Source organism: Chenopodium album, chromosome 11, assembly GCF_948465745.1.
Source record: "Chenopodium album chromosome 11, dcCheAlbu1.1, whole genome shotgun sequence".
NCBI lineage: Eukaryota > Viridiplantae > Streptophyta > Magnoliopsida > Caryophyllales > Amaranthaceae > Chenopodium > Chenopodium album.
The window spans coordinates 56,344,023-56,362,966 of record NC_137844.1 but is presented as its reverse complement, the minus strand read 5'-3'; the positions used below and the strand labels follow the sequence as shown (position 1 = coordinate 56,362,966).

General features: G+C 35.0%; 2 protein-coding genes and 1 non-coding gene across 3 annotated transcripts; 1 reads left to right on the top strand and 2 right to left on the bottom strand.

Annotated features, from left to right (window-relative positions):
* Positions 1-2,379: 2,379 nt before the first annotated feature.
* TRNAW-CCA (transfer RNA tryptophan (anticodon CCA)) lies at positions 2,380-2,451 on the top strand. The gene has a single exon. It is a non-coding gene; the product is annotated as a tRNA-Trp (tRNA).
* A 6,278-nt stretch (positions 2,452-8,729) lies between these two features.
* On the bottom strand, positions 8,730-10,697 carry LOC145567853 (uncharacterized). Its single transcript, XM_081627260.1, has one exon. It carries the CDS (start codon positions 10,247-10,249, stop codon positions 9,110-9,112), a length of 1,140 nt encoding a protein of 379 aa, XP_081483386.1. The 5' UTR covers positions 10,250-10,697; the 3' UTR covers positions 8,730-9,109.
* A 3,635-nt stretch (positions 10,698-14,332) lies between these two features.
* LOC145569338 (cationic amino acid transporter 6, chloroplastic-like) lies at positions 14,333-17,285 on the bottom strand. Its single transcript, XM_081628689.1, has 5 exons — positions 16,898-17,285; positions 16,530-16,752; positions 15,910-16,243; positions 15,497-15,725; positions 14,333-15,202 (listed from the first exon to the last, which is right to left on the bottom strand). Exons 1-5 carry the CDS (start codon positions 17,283-17,285, stop codon positions 14,634-14,636), a joined length of 1,743 nt encoding a protein of 580 aa, XP_081484815.1. The 3' UTR covers positions 14,333-14,633.
* Between the last annotated feature and the right edge of the window lie 1,659 nt (positions 17,286-18,944).

The window sequence follows — 18,944 nt, the reverse complement described above, 5'->3', positions numbered from 1 at the left end:
GGGTCAGGGTCAAGCTTATAGGGCTTTTAATGGACAAGGCTATTAATGGACAGGACCCTTATTGGGTAGGGTCAATATAGGGCCAATATGTTTTCCAATTTAGTTGATAAAGAAAATACATAATGTAAAAATAATTATATAGATTAATTTGTATTCATATGTATTTATTAATGGCTTTGTCCAATATATATTTTAATTGATATTTTGTAGGGCTGCCCATTATCGACCCGCGACCCGCATTGGCCCGACCCTATATTGACCCTATAAAATGTGACCCTCTTTGACCCTGACCCGCAACCGACCCGCACCGACCCTGACCCGACCCGCCCAATAACCAGGTCTAATCACACCACTTAAAATTTTTGTTAATCTTGTCTCTACATGAGGATGATAAATTAACGCTTTGTCATCCATTACAATATCATAATAATTAACTTGTCAATTCATGGTCATAATCTATGTCCTTGATTGATCTTAAGCTGTGATGTTTTTCTTCAGGAATGTATAACAACAAAATAATTAATCATCAATAATCTAAACAAAGATAAATGATTTTTGTAAAATAAATCTCGCCAAAAACATAATCACGTGTCAAAATTGTTATTTATATGAAAGTCAGGAAAGAAGGAAGTTTGGACTTTCAAGCAATTAGAATTTTCCATTTTGTAAGTGAGAGGGATCAAAGACGAATATCCTACTAAGGAATTTTTTAGGAAATTTCCCTTTTTTCTTCCCTCAAAATTGGTTTTTTTTTTTTTTTTATTTTTTTTTTTATTTTTATGTTAAAGCATATTTTATAAAGAAACAAAATTGTTTGTTTTTTGTTCGTCTCATGAAATGTAAAAATTATGGTAGATGTTGTAAGTGTTGCCGCTTCATAAGTAAAAGAAAAATGAATCACTCTCTAACAATATTAAATAGCGGATAATTTTTGACAAATTGGTAATGTAATATATTGTAAAACAGCAACTTTTTGGTGCAACAGATAGGGTTATCTGAGTTATTTTGTTAGGGATACCCGAGTTATTCAGTCAATGATTACTCGAGTTACTCGGTCACGAATTACTTGAGGGGTTCGGATAGGGGTTACTCAAGGGTTTCACTAAGGGTTACTTGAGGGGTTACTCGGTCAGGGGTTATTCGAGCTACTCGATCAAAAGTTACTCAAGTTACTCGCTTAAGGGTTATTCGATGGGTTACCCAGTCTAGGGTTTGTCATCAACTAACTCTACGATTAAAACCATACTCGTTATCTTTTGTCTTTAAATTACCAATTTAATTCAAGCTGATTTTAGGTCTTGTAGTGGCATTAATTTAATGAAGGGAGACATAAGTTATAAATAATTAAATTGGCAATTTAAAAATAAAATATGACAGTTTTAATACTATCCAAATGGTCTCTAGGGGTGTGTAGGATCCATGTGAAGCACCTTAATATGTTTCCTTTCCAAGTCTGAAAAGTAAAAAGTTGTTCAAAGCTAAAGGCTATATACGCTTTCAGACCAATTAATGATGTTTAGGAATTTAGTGTTGAAAATTGGGATGGTAAGGGATGCATCCTGATGAGTGATGACGTATAATACTATTTGGAACTGCATATGACCACCTCTTTGTTGTATGAAGACTGTAGTGAGACTAGTGACCTTGAATTAATTAAGGAGACATGTACCTAAATGACTACATTGACGATGTATAGTCGAAAGTGTATGGTTCCAATCACCCTAACGTGTTTCTTATAGGGTTCATAGGAAGCATGCCAACATCTTTCCTTTGCGAATTCGAAAAAATTAAAAAAAAAAAAAAATGTCTTAATTTAAACATTTAAGGCCAATATCATAAATTATTTTCAAAATTAAAGTGAGTATAGGTGTTTCCTAATTTTATACTTCGTATATATTTAGCTGTGTGACTATTTTAGAATTATGTTGTATTGGTAGTGAAGAGTTACAACTCCTGCAAGAGATATATATTTTGTCAAATATTATGAGACGGAGGGAGTAATTCGTTGTTTGTATCACTAACTTAGCATCTTATTGATCAAGGGAACCTATTAAGAAATTTCAGATGTTGGGAATCCGTCACCAACATTAGTACATTACGAGGAAAGAATGCCCATTCCTCATACTATACTATGTAATATCACACAAGTAGGTAGTAAATGATTATGACAAATTGACAGTTCTGAAAGAACATGAATCGAAAGATTGCTCACTCTTATACAAGTAGTATACAACCCAATTAGAATGGTCCGATCCGAATTGGATTGCCATCTCTAACGTAAATGCCGCTAATTAGCCAATCATACAATTTATCATAAGCTATTTTAACATTATATTATGGTTAATATGATAAATAAAATACAGCAGATATTAACAAAATGGATCCGTGGCGCAATGGTAGCGCGTCTGACTCCAGATCAGAAGGTTGCGTGTTCGATTCACGTCGGGTTCAATCCCCCGATCCATATACGGATATTCTTTTTTCTTTTTTTACATCAAGAAATGTAATTTTTGTACAATTAGAATAAACTACATATACATTGGTCCATTGATTTATAATTTTACATCATACGAACAATGAAAGAAGTAAATTTTATGCACACAAATACTTTAAGCCTAGGATGAGTTACACAAGCACCATAGCAACACTCGCCCCGGCTCATTCTTGGCCTAATGGCTAACAGAGCACTATACGAGTCATTTGAATGCATTCAGTAATCTCATTTAATAGAGGTTTGCTAAAGATAGAATAAGGTGAAAGTGGTAAAACCTTTTAGAAACAAAAAGAAACCAAAAGTGTTTAAGATTAATTAAGAACGGAGGTAGTGGAAATTGAACACCAAACAAACAACAACTAATAACAATTCAAACCTCGAAATATTATGAAAGAAATCAAGTGGTAAACCTGAAGCAGCTAATATGATGAATACTATCATGCCAGCATTAATTTGGCCCAACATGTTTAATTTGAGTTTAATGTACTCTAATTCAGGAGGAAAGTTTGAATTAAGAGGTGAATTATTAAACTTTGGTTCAATTTCTTCATGCCTTGAGCCCATAACCCATCATTTATAAGAACTACGGAATTATTTTTGCGTGTACGATTGTACGTACTTGTATTTAAAGCAACATTTTTGACGTGTTCATCTGATGTTCCTGAAAATTTGCAGTATAATTACTACACATTTATACATTACATGCAATTTCTACGTGGGTGCAATTTAACTAACTGTATAATTACTACACAGTTAGTTAAATTTAGTTTGAATAGTATAATTTGAATTGAAAATTTAATTTATATAGATTACAAGCAACCGTTTTTACGGTAATGGACAAAAATAGTCTTCTAATAGGTGCAAAAATTATTTACTTATTCTGAATAAAATAAATAAATACGAGTAATTTTTTAAACATAAATAATCAAATCATGCTTTATTTCATACTCATACAAAATTATTGCTTATTGTGGCAAGCAAAACTTGGTTACCTAATGATAAGGGTTAGGTCTCGTAATTTATAATTGTGAAATATTACTCTAAGAAGTGTTGACTCGGCAAAGTTAATAAACTTACTGCCAGCTAGTTAGTACTCGAGTTAGTTGAAGCAATTATGTAATAAATAAATGAGCAGTATATAAGCTCAGGTACTAGCACTTATTTTTCATTAATTCAATTCAACTAACTACTTTCACCTTCTTCTTCTTCTCTTTCTTCTCTTTCTTTTATATTCTCTGACTCCATTGTAGTACTGTAATCGAAGCTCACTCATCAATGGAAATCAACTATTTTTCTACTGCTTAGTTCAATGTTTGTTCTGTTTTATAACAATAATGTCATGAGATAAGCTTGATGCTTTATGGGAGTAACTGTAGGGGTTTATAGGTACTACGCAGCGGAAATAACATGAATCATATTCATAAAGCACCTAAACTAAGGATCATTGCATAACACATAAAGAACACATAATTGTACCTTTGAAGCGTGATTCCACGTGCGATCGAGCAAGAACATGGGGAGATAAAGAACCTCAAGCGTGATTCCTCTACTTGGTCCACGGGCACAGATTAAGACCTCCACTAATGCTAGTTAGTTGCAATTGAACCCTTCAATTGACCTTCTACGGAGAAGAGCGACATACTAACCAAAAACCACCACGAACCACCACACGCGCCACCAAGGGGTGGCCGGCCGTGAGTCCAAAGGGGAGGAGAGGGAGCCGAGAGTTAGAGAGAGGATTGGGGTTTTGGGATTGGTTGCCTTGATGTCAAAATTCACAGTGTGTGAATTATGAGTTCTTGCATCCAACCCTAGGCATGGATCTTATTTATAGATCTCATCTCTAAATAAGAGCCCATGTCAAAAGCCCAAAACCTAATTCCAATCTAACTATGCTAGCCCAATCCATTTCATGATAATTGCTCATGAGGCCCATTAATGGTCCTCTTACTTGCTTAACCCAATACCCTTGTGTGTGACCTCATAGGATCCATTCTAGAGGGCTTTGGACTATTTGACTAGTCCAAAGATCATCTCTCATAGTCTAGCAACAGAAGATGACGCCCCAAAAGAACGAACTTATTATCTCCATAATAGTGATCCTTGATATATCTAGTAATTGCACTTATCGAATACATAACTCCTTCAGTAACTCCTATCCCTTATCCTTCACTTCTAACAAGTTTATGGTGTAAATTTGATTAAATTGTTAATTAAGAAGTATGGACGATATGGTGTTGATTTAGTAGAATCTTTTAATGTAACGGAACAAATTAAAAACAAGTTTCAATCAAACGAAATTGTGTGGTAGCATCTATTCATACCAATAATTGACATAATAAATTGATTTGAAAGTCAAATGAGTTGATTGTCAAGGGTTAGTCTTAAATTGGAAGAAAAGAGGGGCGTGCTTTCGTAACTTTTAGATAAATTTCAAAGATTTCATTAACTTAAGAGGAAGTGTATTATTGCCTCTCTATCAAGTCTCTCCGACAACTCCATGATTTTTTTTTTTTTTTTTTTTTTTGAGGGAAACTCCATGAATTAAATACGTAACCGTGTACGTGTTCTTATATTAGTCCTTGTATTTGTCGTCGCCAAAGTTTAGTACTATTAGGGATGATAGTGGATCGGGTTAAATGGGAGGTTTGGCGGATGATGGGGCGGGGAAAGGTATAAAATGTGTATCCGCCATGGGTGATGGGGCGGGTATGGATTTAAGAGTAGACCCACCCCATATCTGCCCCGCCTCGTACCCACCTTATACCCGCACCATTTTTCTTATAGAAGAGTTTAGAATTTATGAAACTAGATACACCTTAAGACCCAATAAGCTTGAATAGTGAAAGTCCCAATTTTCTTAACCTAATTTGATATAATTGTCATTAATGTGATACAATAGAGCATCATGGCAATGGGTTTGAGACGATTTTAGGGCGGGTATGAGGTGGGTATGAATCCAAGTGGGTGATGGGGCGGGGATGGATCTTATCTTGTACCCGGTGGGGCGGGTATGGATGTGGATATTGTACCCGCCACGGGTGGTGGGGCGGGGATGGGTATAAGATTTTTAGACGGGTATGGATATGGAGGTACCATCATCCGCATCCGACTCACCCCATTGCCATCCCTAACTACTATAAGATTAGACTCTGATTGAGCCCATAACCTAGTCATTATGGTTAGGAAAAATAGGACTTAAGACCTATCACTTTTCACCTTGTCAAAAAAAAATTACGTATAGATAATCTTTGCAATTTTAACTATGATATTTTTATACTTAATTATATGAAGGAAATGTAATTAAAGTTGAAGGACATACATTATGTATATATCTATATATCCTTGTGCACCTTATTGTTACAGTACAGTATTTACCCCATTTTATTACAAAATACAAGCACACATGCATGAGTAAAGACTAGGGGAAGGTGGTATATATAGTCATATATAACTCAAAAGGCTCAAGCACACACAAACACCCTAAGCGTCGGATGAGGGACACAGGCACCAGAGCAACACTGTTCTGGAGGTCCATCACCGGAACATACATCGCCCGACGGCATACAATCATAGTCATCTTTCGGCATCATGATCAGTTGCTGGCTTGAGTCTAGGCTTTTTTCATCTTCATAGATTGAATCAACTCCTTTTTCATCAACTCCCTTCATAATGCTTGTTGGTTGTAACTTCGCATTTACGGCAACTATATATATTTAATTTATGGAAGAAAATTAAATAGCCACAAAAAATTAGCTTGTTAATTATATATACATAAAATATACACATACTTATTTTATCATGCCTCCTTGATCCCTAAGTGCAAATTGTCTAATTAGAATCATGAAATTACGTATTTGAGTGATTAAACAAAGATACTAATACGAGTATTACTGTATTACATATGCACGTTTGGCCCATTGGCAAACTTAATTAATTAAAACTTCATCCGTTCTATTAATATTGCAACAAGGATGAAATTACGCATCCCAAATCACATTTTATATGCTAAATATCTATAATTGTGTAAGAGTAAAAATTATAAAAAAGTTGATATGTGAAAGTATTTTATGAGATGAATCCAACATGACTATATTTTGCTTAACGTATAAATCATATTATATGATCAAACAAGAGTGATAAATAGTGCAAAAAGTCCATTATTGCAATATTAATATAACGGAGGAAGTATGAAGGTGTTATATATATATATATATATATATATATATATATATATATATATATATAATGGTTGTTAGAAGATTATGTTCAAGTCAACGTTTCTAAAAACAATGACCATGTACCTCCAAAAGTTAGCTCTTTCCTACTCTGTACTTCATAGTTACTAGTCAACTAGCTTATCCATATACTAGTAATACATTTTTTTTACTTACATAGCAAGGTTAAGTGGGCTCCAACTAAAGGCTCCTATCATAGAAAACCTAGCTGACAATGCCTTAGAGGGGTAAGGGCTGGGATTTATTGCTGATGAGGATCGAACCTCACACCTCAAGGAAGTGAGGCGACCTCTTGTGTCCCTGCACCAGGAGGCCTCTCTCTTATCAAAATAATACATGTAATCTTGTAAAGTCGAATTTTCAACATGGTAATTGTTGCACCTTTTATAAAGTGCAAACTACAAGTTCGATCTACTCCGAGTCTACAATATGCTTAAGCATGTGAAGACTTGAAATCCAAAATTAATTATTGAGTACCACACAAACTGGTATAATAGCTTATAATTAATTAACAATAATTAAAACTTCCATTAACACCATAACGATGAAATGAAGCAAACCTGAAACAATGAGCGTAAGAAAGGCTAAGATGGCAAGTTTACGTCGGCCCAACATGTTGTGAGTTTTGATCTCTACGCAACAAAGTACGAATTAATGAGCTTAATTAAGAAGTTGATAAACTTTGCTCATTTGCTTCATGCCTTTGCTAACACTCTTATAGTAGTATATAGCTAGAGTTTTACGTTGATCGAAAGCTACTTGTTTGGCGTGGTATAATAATTTCAAGTATTAGGTGCTAAAATAATATTTCCATTATATAAAATATTGATCATTTTACCGGTTAATTTGTACTATATGCAAGTTGTTAGGTATGTCAATTACTACGTATTTTTAAAAAGAAAAATATTTAGTCATAGTGTAAAAGTTAAACCGTTGCAACTAGATATAAACAGAGTAATTACAAAATATTACTTGGTGTGTAAATATAAATATGATTAGTAAAAAGTTATAATCGGTGAAACTCGTTTAAGTTGTTTAATTAGTAATAATGAACTTTATGGCCCTTATACTACTAAACCAAGTTTAAACGAGAATAACTTCCAACTAGTCATATTTAATTCATTTAAAAAATATACTACGTAAAAAAGTTTCAGCTAGAATAAGTTTTCAATAAAACTTGAGTTAAAATATCAAAATTAACACTCATGACCCATCGAGTCCATCAAGAGCCAAGTGAAGTTGATTATAGTAACCTCGACGTGTAGCTGGATTATTCAAAAGAATTCTGATTGGTCAGCTACAGAGTTAGTCTTGAGAAACAATATGTCCTATTCTCTGTTCTGTAGTATAAAATAAGAGTAATTCATAAATCAACAAGATAAGGTTGGGAGAAAGTAAACAATCACCCTTCTATCCATGAAATTGTACTCGTTTGATTAATTTATAAGATGTACATATCATTTTCCACGGGAATTATGCTGCTCCATGTTAGGCATTAATGCTTAAATACCAACAGATAAGCTTCACCGAGTATTTTGGAAATTGGCGCGGGCAAAGAGCCACAAGGGGTTTTCCCTGCTCGATAGGGAATAACATAAGGGCGTTTTTGCTTTTATTAGGATATTGAGCTCCCCAACTAACGACGGTCCATAGGAATAACATAAGGGCATTTTCGCTCTCATATGGTCGACCCATTGTCTAAGGATAGCAGAGGTCTCAATAGGTCTAACCTTGTAAGGATTCTGGATGTTAAAGTACGACCTTCCCTTTTAACATCCCCTTGTTATTCACTTGATGCCTACTATCAATGAGTTACAACATAGGTTCATATGCGCATTGATTGGGGCTATTATATGGAATTGCAGGAAATTGCGCATTGATTGGGGCTATTATATGGAATTGCAGGAAATTGCGACGAACAAAGTATTCGTATTCAATTAAGAACATATCGAAATCAGATGCAGAAGCACAGGTTTTTCCTAAACAAACATCACATATCCAGAATGGTGGCCAAAACAAAAGCTAAATTTTGAGTAGCCAGAACATAGTTTTCTTTTCAAATAATATACATATCTACATACTAAATCAAGATATCAAAATACTCACAAACTTATTAAGTAATACAAACCAAAAACTTTAGAAGATCAAACACAACATAACCCCTTTAAACATAACCAAAAACATTTGGTTTGCAAGAAAGGTCACAACTTTTATACTCAAATTCAGCTACAAATCTACTCATTTACTACTACTACTAGCTAGAGTATGTTCTTAATAACAAACACTCGGGGAATTCGAATTCTTCTTAGCTTAATCGATCTTGATCATGAGCTAAAAGCACGAATCAAATAGAAGCAACCAAGTTAATTGAATTCATTCATTCTACCTCCATTACTTTCACCTTCTTTTGCTTCTTAAACCCTTGAACAAAAGCATTAACAATATTGTGTTGAGCTTCAAGTATCATTTGAGTCCTCTTCATCTCCATTTCCATCCACTTCATCTCCATCTCTTGCATCATCTCCATCTTCTCCTTCTCCGTCCTCACCAACGCTTCTCCCAACATCTTTATCGACGCGACCATCTCCCCAGCCGCGGCATCCCTTCCTCCTCCTCTTGCCCTCGATCCCGCCCCCGAACCCAACCCGAATCCCTTCTTCGATGAACACCCATTCAGAAACATCTTCGACGACGATGAATCCTCACCCAATTTCCTCTTATTAAACCCAGATGCAAAATTACTCCTCCCATTCTTATAATCAAACCCACTCCCATTATTTCCACCATCATAATCATACCCTTCATCAAAAAACCTCTCATTGTTATTATTATTATTATTATTACTACAATTCCCATGATTCTTAACCCTAAATTTAATCGGACCTCCACTACCACTCCCACTTTTACCCATACCCATCAAAATCTCATCAAAATACTTCCCTAAATCATCTTTTCCCCTAATTTTTTCCTCTTTCACAAAACCCCCATTATTATTCTGAAAATTCTCTTTTACTGGGTTCAAAACATTCATATTATTATTACTACTATGATTAATTCCACCAACAACACCATTATTATTAACAACACTAGTAGATCCAGGACCAGACCCAGATCCAACCTCCATAGCATCCATCAAATCAAAAAAAACCCAGGAAGAAGAAGGAAAAAATCGATTACCCACAAAATTATTATGCGAAGGAAGAGCCCCAATCCTCTGTTTTTCAGCACGATACCTCTTACGAAGCTTCTCCATCTTATGACGGCACTGAGCAGACGACTTCGGCGGCGATTGATCAGGACACCTCCGATTAACCTCATCAGCAACAGCTTCCCAATCAGCAGTCCTGAGATTCCGGCGACGAAGAGAATACCATTTATCTTGGTAAGAATGAATCAAAGCCAGGGTTTCATCTTGGGTCCAACAAGGAGCCGGAAACTTGCGAACGACGGGAGGAGGAGGTGGGTTTTCCGGCACCGGAGAAGGGTCGGCGGCGGAGGCGGAAGGAGGGGAGGGCATAATGGGAAATTTGAGGGGAAGAGAGAGAAAAAGGAGGAGAGAGAAAGAGAGAGAGAGTGAGAAGAGGTGGTTGAGAGGAAGGAGGCATTTGATTTGAGGGGAGAAAAAAAGGAGAGAGAAAGATAGGTAAGGCCACCGGGTGAGTGGGTGGAGGGTGGAAGGTGGGGGGTGATGCTAACGTGCGCAGCGGGTGATGGGAGAGGAGGTGGGAGAGTTACACGTAAGAGAAAGGTGAAGGGTAACTTGGAGGTTACCGGTTATAAAAATAAAATAAATGTTATATGCCACCGTCACTTGGGTTGGGTTGAGGTTGGTTTAATTTAGGCCTACCACTACCACCTTCTCTCTCTTTCTTTCATTCTCTCTCCTCCCCCACAACCAACTTAACTTAACCACCTCTTTCTCTCTCCTCTAATTATCAATTTTCTTACAAGATCTTAATCTTATTCTTTGGGGTTGGGCCTTCGTTATTATGAGTAGTATATTATTTTGTTTGGGGTAGAAGATCGTGCAAGGGGAAATTACATCTTGTATTTGACATGGTTTTTAATGTTTTGGAACCGGAATGTACGGCTGCTCTTGTTTTATCTATAAGTAAGGTTATAAGGGTGTTACCGTGTTAGTGTGTTATACATTGTGTGAATTGGCAATGGAGTGTGTGATTGAGGATTGTAACGATGACGACCGAGCTAATCAGGGCCAACGTCTATTGAGTTTGATGTGTTGAAGTGTATGCGATAATGTATGTGAACATCTAACAATCCACAAGCACTAGTAAAATAAAGCGAAGTTAATCAGAAGATCACAAGACGTATCAATTTAGGAAATTAGAGAAAATCATAAGACTTGTCAAGCTGGAAAATAATATCGAAGGCATTTAGTTTTCACTATGAATTTAGGACTTGACTAATCCTTAGCCTTACTTGTAAAATAATACTCAATCTCTTCCTAAATAATTGACACATTTGACTTTTTCACCATTAGTGCACTCACTTTGACCATTGTTTTTTAAATATAGTATATAAAAACAAATTTATCATGAAATATATTGTTAAGTATGTATTAATATAAAGTTTCACAACATCAAATTTTTTGATACTTACTTTTATACACATGTTACATGGCTATATTTTTTTACTAATATTTAATCATATATATTTAAAGTTAACTTAATATGTGTCAATTATTTAAAAATAGATGGAGTGTTAAATGAATATTGTTGCTTAGGTCTTGCTAGTAAACTCTTAACTTAAAATTGCATGGTTGTTAAATGCATGCCCCCCCACCCCACCAACAAAAATAAAAAATTGAAGTACTTGAATTAAATTTCGTTCAAGACCATTGCCTTAAAAATTATAATAAAATCCTTGATTCATAAGACACTAATGCAAGGAAAATCAAGGTTGGCCTAGTGGTTGGAGGCCCTCCTTCCACCCCTGTAAGAGGGGTTCGATTCTCACATCAAACAAGTGAGATCCCTAATTTTCCCCTTACTTGTAAGAGATTTCTTATTCAATAAAAAAAAAAAGCACTAATGCATTATCCATTGTGTTTTGGGTAAAATTACCCAAGCCTCGTGGCCCCATCAAAAGGTGACACGTGTCAACCTATACAACATACCTACATTCTCTCACATCAGAGAAAACACTTGATCTCGAAATTCGAGAAGATCTCACTTTTATCTTTTCCGCACCTTTTCATCTTCTACAAGCAATACTAACTTGATCATCGGAGGCGGAGCTCCTACCAACCGAAGACTCCGTGTTTTGCAGGTACAGACCGCGCGGGACCAATCTTAATGACGTAACTCTCCAGAGGGACCAGAAAACACCCAAAACACATTATTTCAATATAAATGCATCAAGTAAATATGTTCCATTCAATTTGCATAAATGATAGCATACGTTTCATTCCATCAGCTTATAGGAGTATTTTTTTTTCCATAGTATCCCCAGAAAGGCAAAAATCCAAACATGCATCATACTTTCATGTACCAGTTTTGAGTTTTCAGATACCAATAGTCAAGAATTTTGTTAAAAAAGATGCATGAGGCCAATGCTTTAGTGAGATGCAAGCCCAACTCTTGCTAATAAGATGGGCCCCGTAGCTTAAGGATTTCAAAGTTTAAACCCAACCTAGCCAACAATTACAAGTCTATATTCTTCTAATTCTCAAATTGGCAAAATTGTCAGAAATTATCGTATTTTTAAGTCAATTTGTGAACTAGTACCTTATGTTATTTTATTTTTGTCGACTAATACCTTGAATTAAATTTTATTTTAAGAATGGCACCTCAGTGACAGATTCTGACCAAAAGTTAAGTTTTCGGCATTTGGCTTTCAATCTCCCTCCATCTTTGTGCGCGTGTGATGCACTCCATTGAATGAGGAGAGGGTAGAGTTAGGCTATAAATTATTTGAATTTCCTACTTGTACTTGGATGACTCTCACAAGCTCCATTTTTGGCCGAAGAGTATGTCAAACGCCGAAAACTTGACTTTTTGGCCGGAATCTATCATTAAGGTGTCATTTCTGAAACAAAATTTAATTCATGGTATTAGTTGATAAAAAAAAAAGGTACTAATTTACTTTAAAACAAGGTATTTTTTTTACAATTTTACCTCCAGTATTTAGCTATTTTTACTAACTGTTTTTTTTTTTTAGGAGGAGGGGGGGATAAAAGGAGATTTTATTTTATTTTTAGTTATAAGCAAATAAGAATATTTGAAAGCTTTTTCTTTTTTTTTTTGAATTTAGCTATTATTTTTTTCCATTTTCCACATCATCTTGGTTTAATTCCTTTCATTTTGCCTTTATGTAATGTATTAATTTTGTTTTCAATAATATAGAGTACGAGTAATAAATTTTCACCTTATAGCACGTTGTAAATTAGAGAAAATTAGTTATATTAGCTAGTTATTTAGCATAGTACGTGGCAAAAAAAAAAAACTACATTTTATAGTATTTGCACATTTTCTAACTGTTAAAGCAACCACAATAGAGGAAATTAATAACTTTGGCAACTTTTCTCTTTTCCTTGCTTTTCCTTAGAGAAGCACAAGTGCTCTTTGAAACTTGAAAGGGTGAGGGCAAAACATAACCTCTTTTTGACTCTTGAGTTGTCTCTACTTTAAATAAATACGAAGTATATCTTATTTTCTATTTAATCATATTACTTGTTCTTTTCTTTGCGATGTGATATTATGAAGGATATATATGTAACAACTATACTAGATATTTGTGTCTACTAATATTAAACTTCTCAAGTGACCATGTCTATCCTTTACACGTGGTAGGAATCGGACCCCAAAAGAAAACAACCTAGTGATCGAGCCAACTAGGTGCTTCATTCAACCACGAATGCAGCACGTAATGACAATGCAAAATTGGCACATTGGAAGGAAATTAAAGTTGTTCCTATGAAAGACCATAAAAAGGAAGAGTATGTGTATGATAGTGAGCATCAAAAGAGAATCAAGACGAAGATGCATGGATGGGAATTGAACAAACCCAGTAACCCACTACTAATGGCTTTCATTTAGCTTCTTTTAACTGTCACTTCATATATAGCCCACTAGTATGTTTAACATCAATTCCAAATCAAAGTCAAAGTCAATGTCAAAGTCAAAATCAAAGCCAAATAAAAGAATTTGAGGGTCCATAAAAAGTCAAAATTAATTAAATAAAAAGAAAAAGAAAAAGAAAAAGAAAATTGAAATATATCACTTTTCATTTTTAGGGAAAGAAAAATTAGAGTTAAGAGGCAAGTTAACTTGTTAAGGATAATTAGTTTGTTATAGAGATGCATTTGTATTGATCATTCTTTAGTGGGTGCAACAAATTTTGATGTGCAAGCGTAATGAAAATTTGCATAAGGAATACTTCATATAATAGAGTACAAAAATGTTACTAGTATATCTTTACATAACTATTATAATTTATAGAGTAGAATTTAAAATTTAGAAATGAATAGAAGTAGGAAAATCAACATATAGATCATCATAATTTATTATCTGGAGTATTTATTTAAACTACGAAGTGCCGCATACTTCAAGTTTCGCTCTTTTCCTCTCTAATTCTAAATTTTCAATAACTCGGCCACAATAAGTAGATATTAGGATATTACTAGAGAAATTGAGAATTGAAATCAGAACTTTGAAAAGTATAATGTAATTCATCCAATTTGCATTTACAATTACAAAGTCAAGATGAAGATAATTTGAAGCAACACTATCAAACTTCTTTGAGTTGCATCTTAATATAAGGGGATCTAGCTAACTTATGAAAGAGTGGGTTTCTACTGCAATTGCTTGAAATTAACACCACTCATAAATCATTACAAGTAAAGAAAAAAAAAAGACATTGAAGAACAACTATCAACCAAGTTATAATTGTTGTTGGATATCGAGTTTTCTTTCCTGGGAAATTCCAAAGTTCGCGCTCAATCCATTCTCGGCCACCATCTCCTTTTCCATTTCCTCAGCGCGGTAAGTTGAGTGAACACCATAAAGTACGTAAAACAAAATTATCAAACCTGTCCAAATACCAAACCTTTTAAATGACAAGATCTTCAAGGTTGTCATGAGGAAAACATTGAGAAAAATCGATGTAGCAGCAGGCCATGGCATCAGAGGCACAGACCACTCGAGGTCCTGCCTACTTGAAGGGATCATGTAGTGGAAGATAGCGGTAATGGTGATCAAGGACCCGGCAAACAATGGAAGTCCCCATAATCGTTGCTCGAACTTCCACGATAAAGAGAAACCAACAGAAAGTAATGTGAGGAAGAAGAGGAACAGAAGGATATGTAGTGGTGGGTTGCTGCCTACTATAACATAGCGCCTATATATAAGAGCATTCGCCACCAGATAAAAAACAAGGAGTGTGCCAATGGATATTATCTCGAGCACTATGTCAAGTTCAGTGAAGAGGGCAATAGATGCAGTACAGAATCCTATAATGGAAAACAGAAAGAGAAGTTAAGCATTTTATGTAAACTTTCAAATGTTCAAAACCAATAGAATAACGCAATAGGGTTCCACCAAATAATCCAAGCTCATACTTAATCCCACAAATTATCAGAAAGCAATTCTGGGTTAGTCATTAAACTGAACACAAAAATTTTACATTTTCAGTACTAAAAACAGCTTACTTTATCAATTACTCGTACTATGTTATAGTCGTTCATGACATCAGTAAAAATTGAAACCAAGAGATCAGTGAGCGACCATATAAAAGATTAACTCACCCAAGAATAGAGTAGCATTCAAGGGTGTTCCCGTTGAAGGATGAACCTTAGCTAACCACGCAGGCACAAGCCTGGCTCTTGCAATCACGCAGAGGTATCTTGCCTGGCCAAGCATGGCCACCAAGAGGGATGCCATAATTCCTAAACTTGCACCCACTCCAACAAGATGACTTGCCCATTTCCATCCCAACTTTTGAAAAGCCATAGCAAATGAAGCTTTATCTGCTATCTACATGAACATAATCATGGATAAAGGTAGATTATTAACTTAGTTGGGAGTTGGGACACACTTATTGGTTAACCCTGGGCTGGGACGGAAAGACCAAAGGAGTATTTTGTTGATTGTTATTCTCATCTATGAGGCCCCTATGAATTGCAAAAGAAGCATATAACATAAAAATATTAGTACGTACCTCATTATATGGAACCATAACACACAAGGCCAATCCCATAAGACAATAGAGGAATGAAACAATAACAACAGACCCCACGATGCCCATTGGCAGGTCTCTGGAAGGGTTTCTGATTTCTTCAGCAAGGGTTGAAACGGAATCATAGCCAATATAGCTGAAATACACAATGGCTGCTCCATCAACAACACCTTTAGCACCAAACGGAGCTAATCCTCCTGGAGAGCTTACCAAGTTCTTCGGATCCCCAATTAGAAAACCAGCAATTATTATAAACCCGAAGAAGATAACATGGAATACTGTCATAGTGAGGTTCAATATCGAGCTTTCCTTGGTGCTGCAATATGGTCATCAACTTGTCATAATTAGAAAAGAAATTAATAGATAAACCTTCTGATCACTACTCTACTGCATAACAAATGAACAAACATCAGGCACTATACAGAATATTATTATGATATCAATAATTTAATATAGACATCCTTAAACCAATGTCAATCGGTTATTATCATATTTTTCAAGGCAATTTCTTCTGCCGCCTTTGAGGTTCAATATCTATGACACAAGCATGTTTATACTAGGAAGCAATAACTAAAATTAACTAGTTAGTTAAAAAAATATACCTATGACACAAGAATAGAGTCAACAGAAGAATAAGAGCAACAGCTGAGAAATCCAACATGTTATAACCTTTAACAAACCCATGCATCTCAATCCTCCATGAGTTGGGATCTTCCACTCCAAATGTGCCGCTTAAATATTCAGTAAAACTTCTAGCAACCGCAGCATTTGATAGCACGTATTCCATCAATATATTTGCACCAGCTAAGTAACCCACAAACTCCCCTATGCATCAATGGGACAAAAGGTGCAAAAAAAAGTGAGAAAAGGTCTTTTGAGGGCCATAGGAAGGTGAAGTTATCACCACAAAGAAAGAAATCATGACAGGGCCTATAAAGCACAAGGAAAGTTGACTTTTAAATTTTCATACCAAAGGTCACTCTCAGATAACTGAAAGCACCCCCAGCAACAGGAACCGCGATGGAGAACTCTGTGTAACACATGGAAGAGAGGAGGGCCGATATGCCAGCAATAATGTAGGATATAAAAACAGCAGGGCCAGATATAGTCCGAGCCACATGACCAGTGGTGACAAAAACTCCAACTCCGAGCATCCCTCCTAGACCAAGAGCAACTAAATCGAACAAAGAGAGCTTTCTTTTCATGTCTGCACCAGACCTCAGCCTCACTTGATTAAGTTCCTGATCTGGAGTCCATGTAGCTAACAACCTCCTCCTAAGCTTATAAGGTGTTTGAGAAAGGGAGTTCAGGTAGTTACAAAAGCAAATGTTGCTCGGAGGGTTCAGATTGTTTTCCATTATTTCGAACTGATCAAGAAATCCTAGTGTTTTGGCTTCTATGAAGTTGAAGCAAGCTAATGTGTACATAAATATAATGTATGCTTCTAAGCATATACGGAGTATATATATATAAAGATAAGAGAAAGAGAAAAGACAGAAGGGTCCTTTTTTAAAGGTTAAGAAAACAATACAGGTACGAGACTGTTGGTTTATAGGAAATGCATAGTGGTCCACTTTTAACTGGTCCTAAATTGTTAAAAATAAATCTCACAAACCTTCCCCCAAAAAAGCTTTTTCTGGACCCAACAGCTTGAAAGAGGTTTGTTAAGAGAGAAGCATGCATCAAATGTGAAAATAAAATCCAAATATTTTGAGTAAGACCTTGCTAAGGGAATCACAAACTGCCTTTGACCCGATCTTTAGGAATTTTCTCATCACAAAAGCATCAAAGCCTTTTCTAAAGCAAAATAAAGATTACCTAAAAAAAGACTTAATTAAAAGAGCATGAGTTGATTCGTATGCCAATATATATATATAATAGTGCAGTAGTCATTTATGCTTACAGTGTACTGCATGCCTTGTAAATCCACCTGAACGAATATAGAACCAATAACTGTATATAATATAATATATAAATACATCTAACAATATAATATATAAATCACCATTAATTTTTGTTCCAATTAACATTACAGTTAGACACAATAAGGTACATATTCCAAACTTCCAATCACTCAGCATATCTTACCTTAAATCTGAACGATCAATTGCATTTAAAAAAAATAAAATAAAAAATAATAAAAAAAAAATAAAAAAAAACAATAAAGATAATGGAAAACGCAATGTAATTAGGGGGGAAAAAAGGAAATACAGATAAAAACAAAAACAATTTCATAAGAAACAACATTTGGGTTCCTAAAATCGCACATAAATATAATTTCTGAAGTCAATTTGTAAAAGAAAATATAAAAAAATATAACATTTTATATTATAATAGTTCACAAGTGATGCCATCATCAGAAATGTGTCTTTATGATATAATGCCTATAGCCCTTAGGGAATGGATATACCCTTGTATAAAAGAAACCTAGATTGAATAATATAACCCTTTATTTCGAGGGTACATCAGTACATGCAGTCAACAAGGAGAAATTGTGCCAAACTATCAACTAGGCAATTTAACTGTAATGTTTTTCAGTTTCTGTACAAGGGATATCATAACATAAACTGCAGTTCAGAAACTGTTTACTCGTACCAAGAGGAAAAGTCCACATCTACACAAGTTGGAGTTAACTATACATGATCACCAATAAACAAACTTAATTCCTTCTATTTTAGGCTTTCTTTCGTGAGAATCGTATCCGAATAATGTTAGCAGCCATTAAAAATAGGAGGAACCTGATAAGTCCTGATTAGAGGGGCCTCAAAGAGTTATTTACTCAAAATCAATCTGCAATATCCCGCCATTTTGGGTTTTTGTGCTTCATCATTAAATATGATTCCACTATATTTCTTGACAACAACCCCACTCACCTATATAAAAAATAGAAATAAAAAAACAAGAAAACTATAGAGCAGAAATTCCAAGAAAGAATACAAAATGGTATGTGATACACTCTCTTACATAAAAAAGAAAAATAGAGGGTAACTCCTCTCTAAGAGGTTCAAGAATTTACT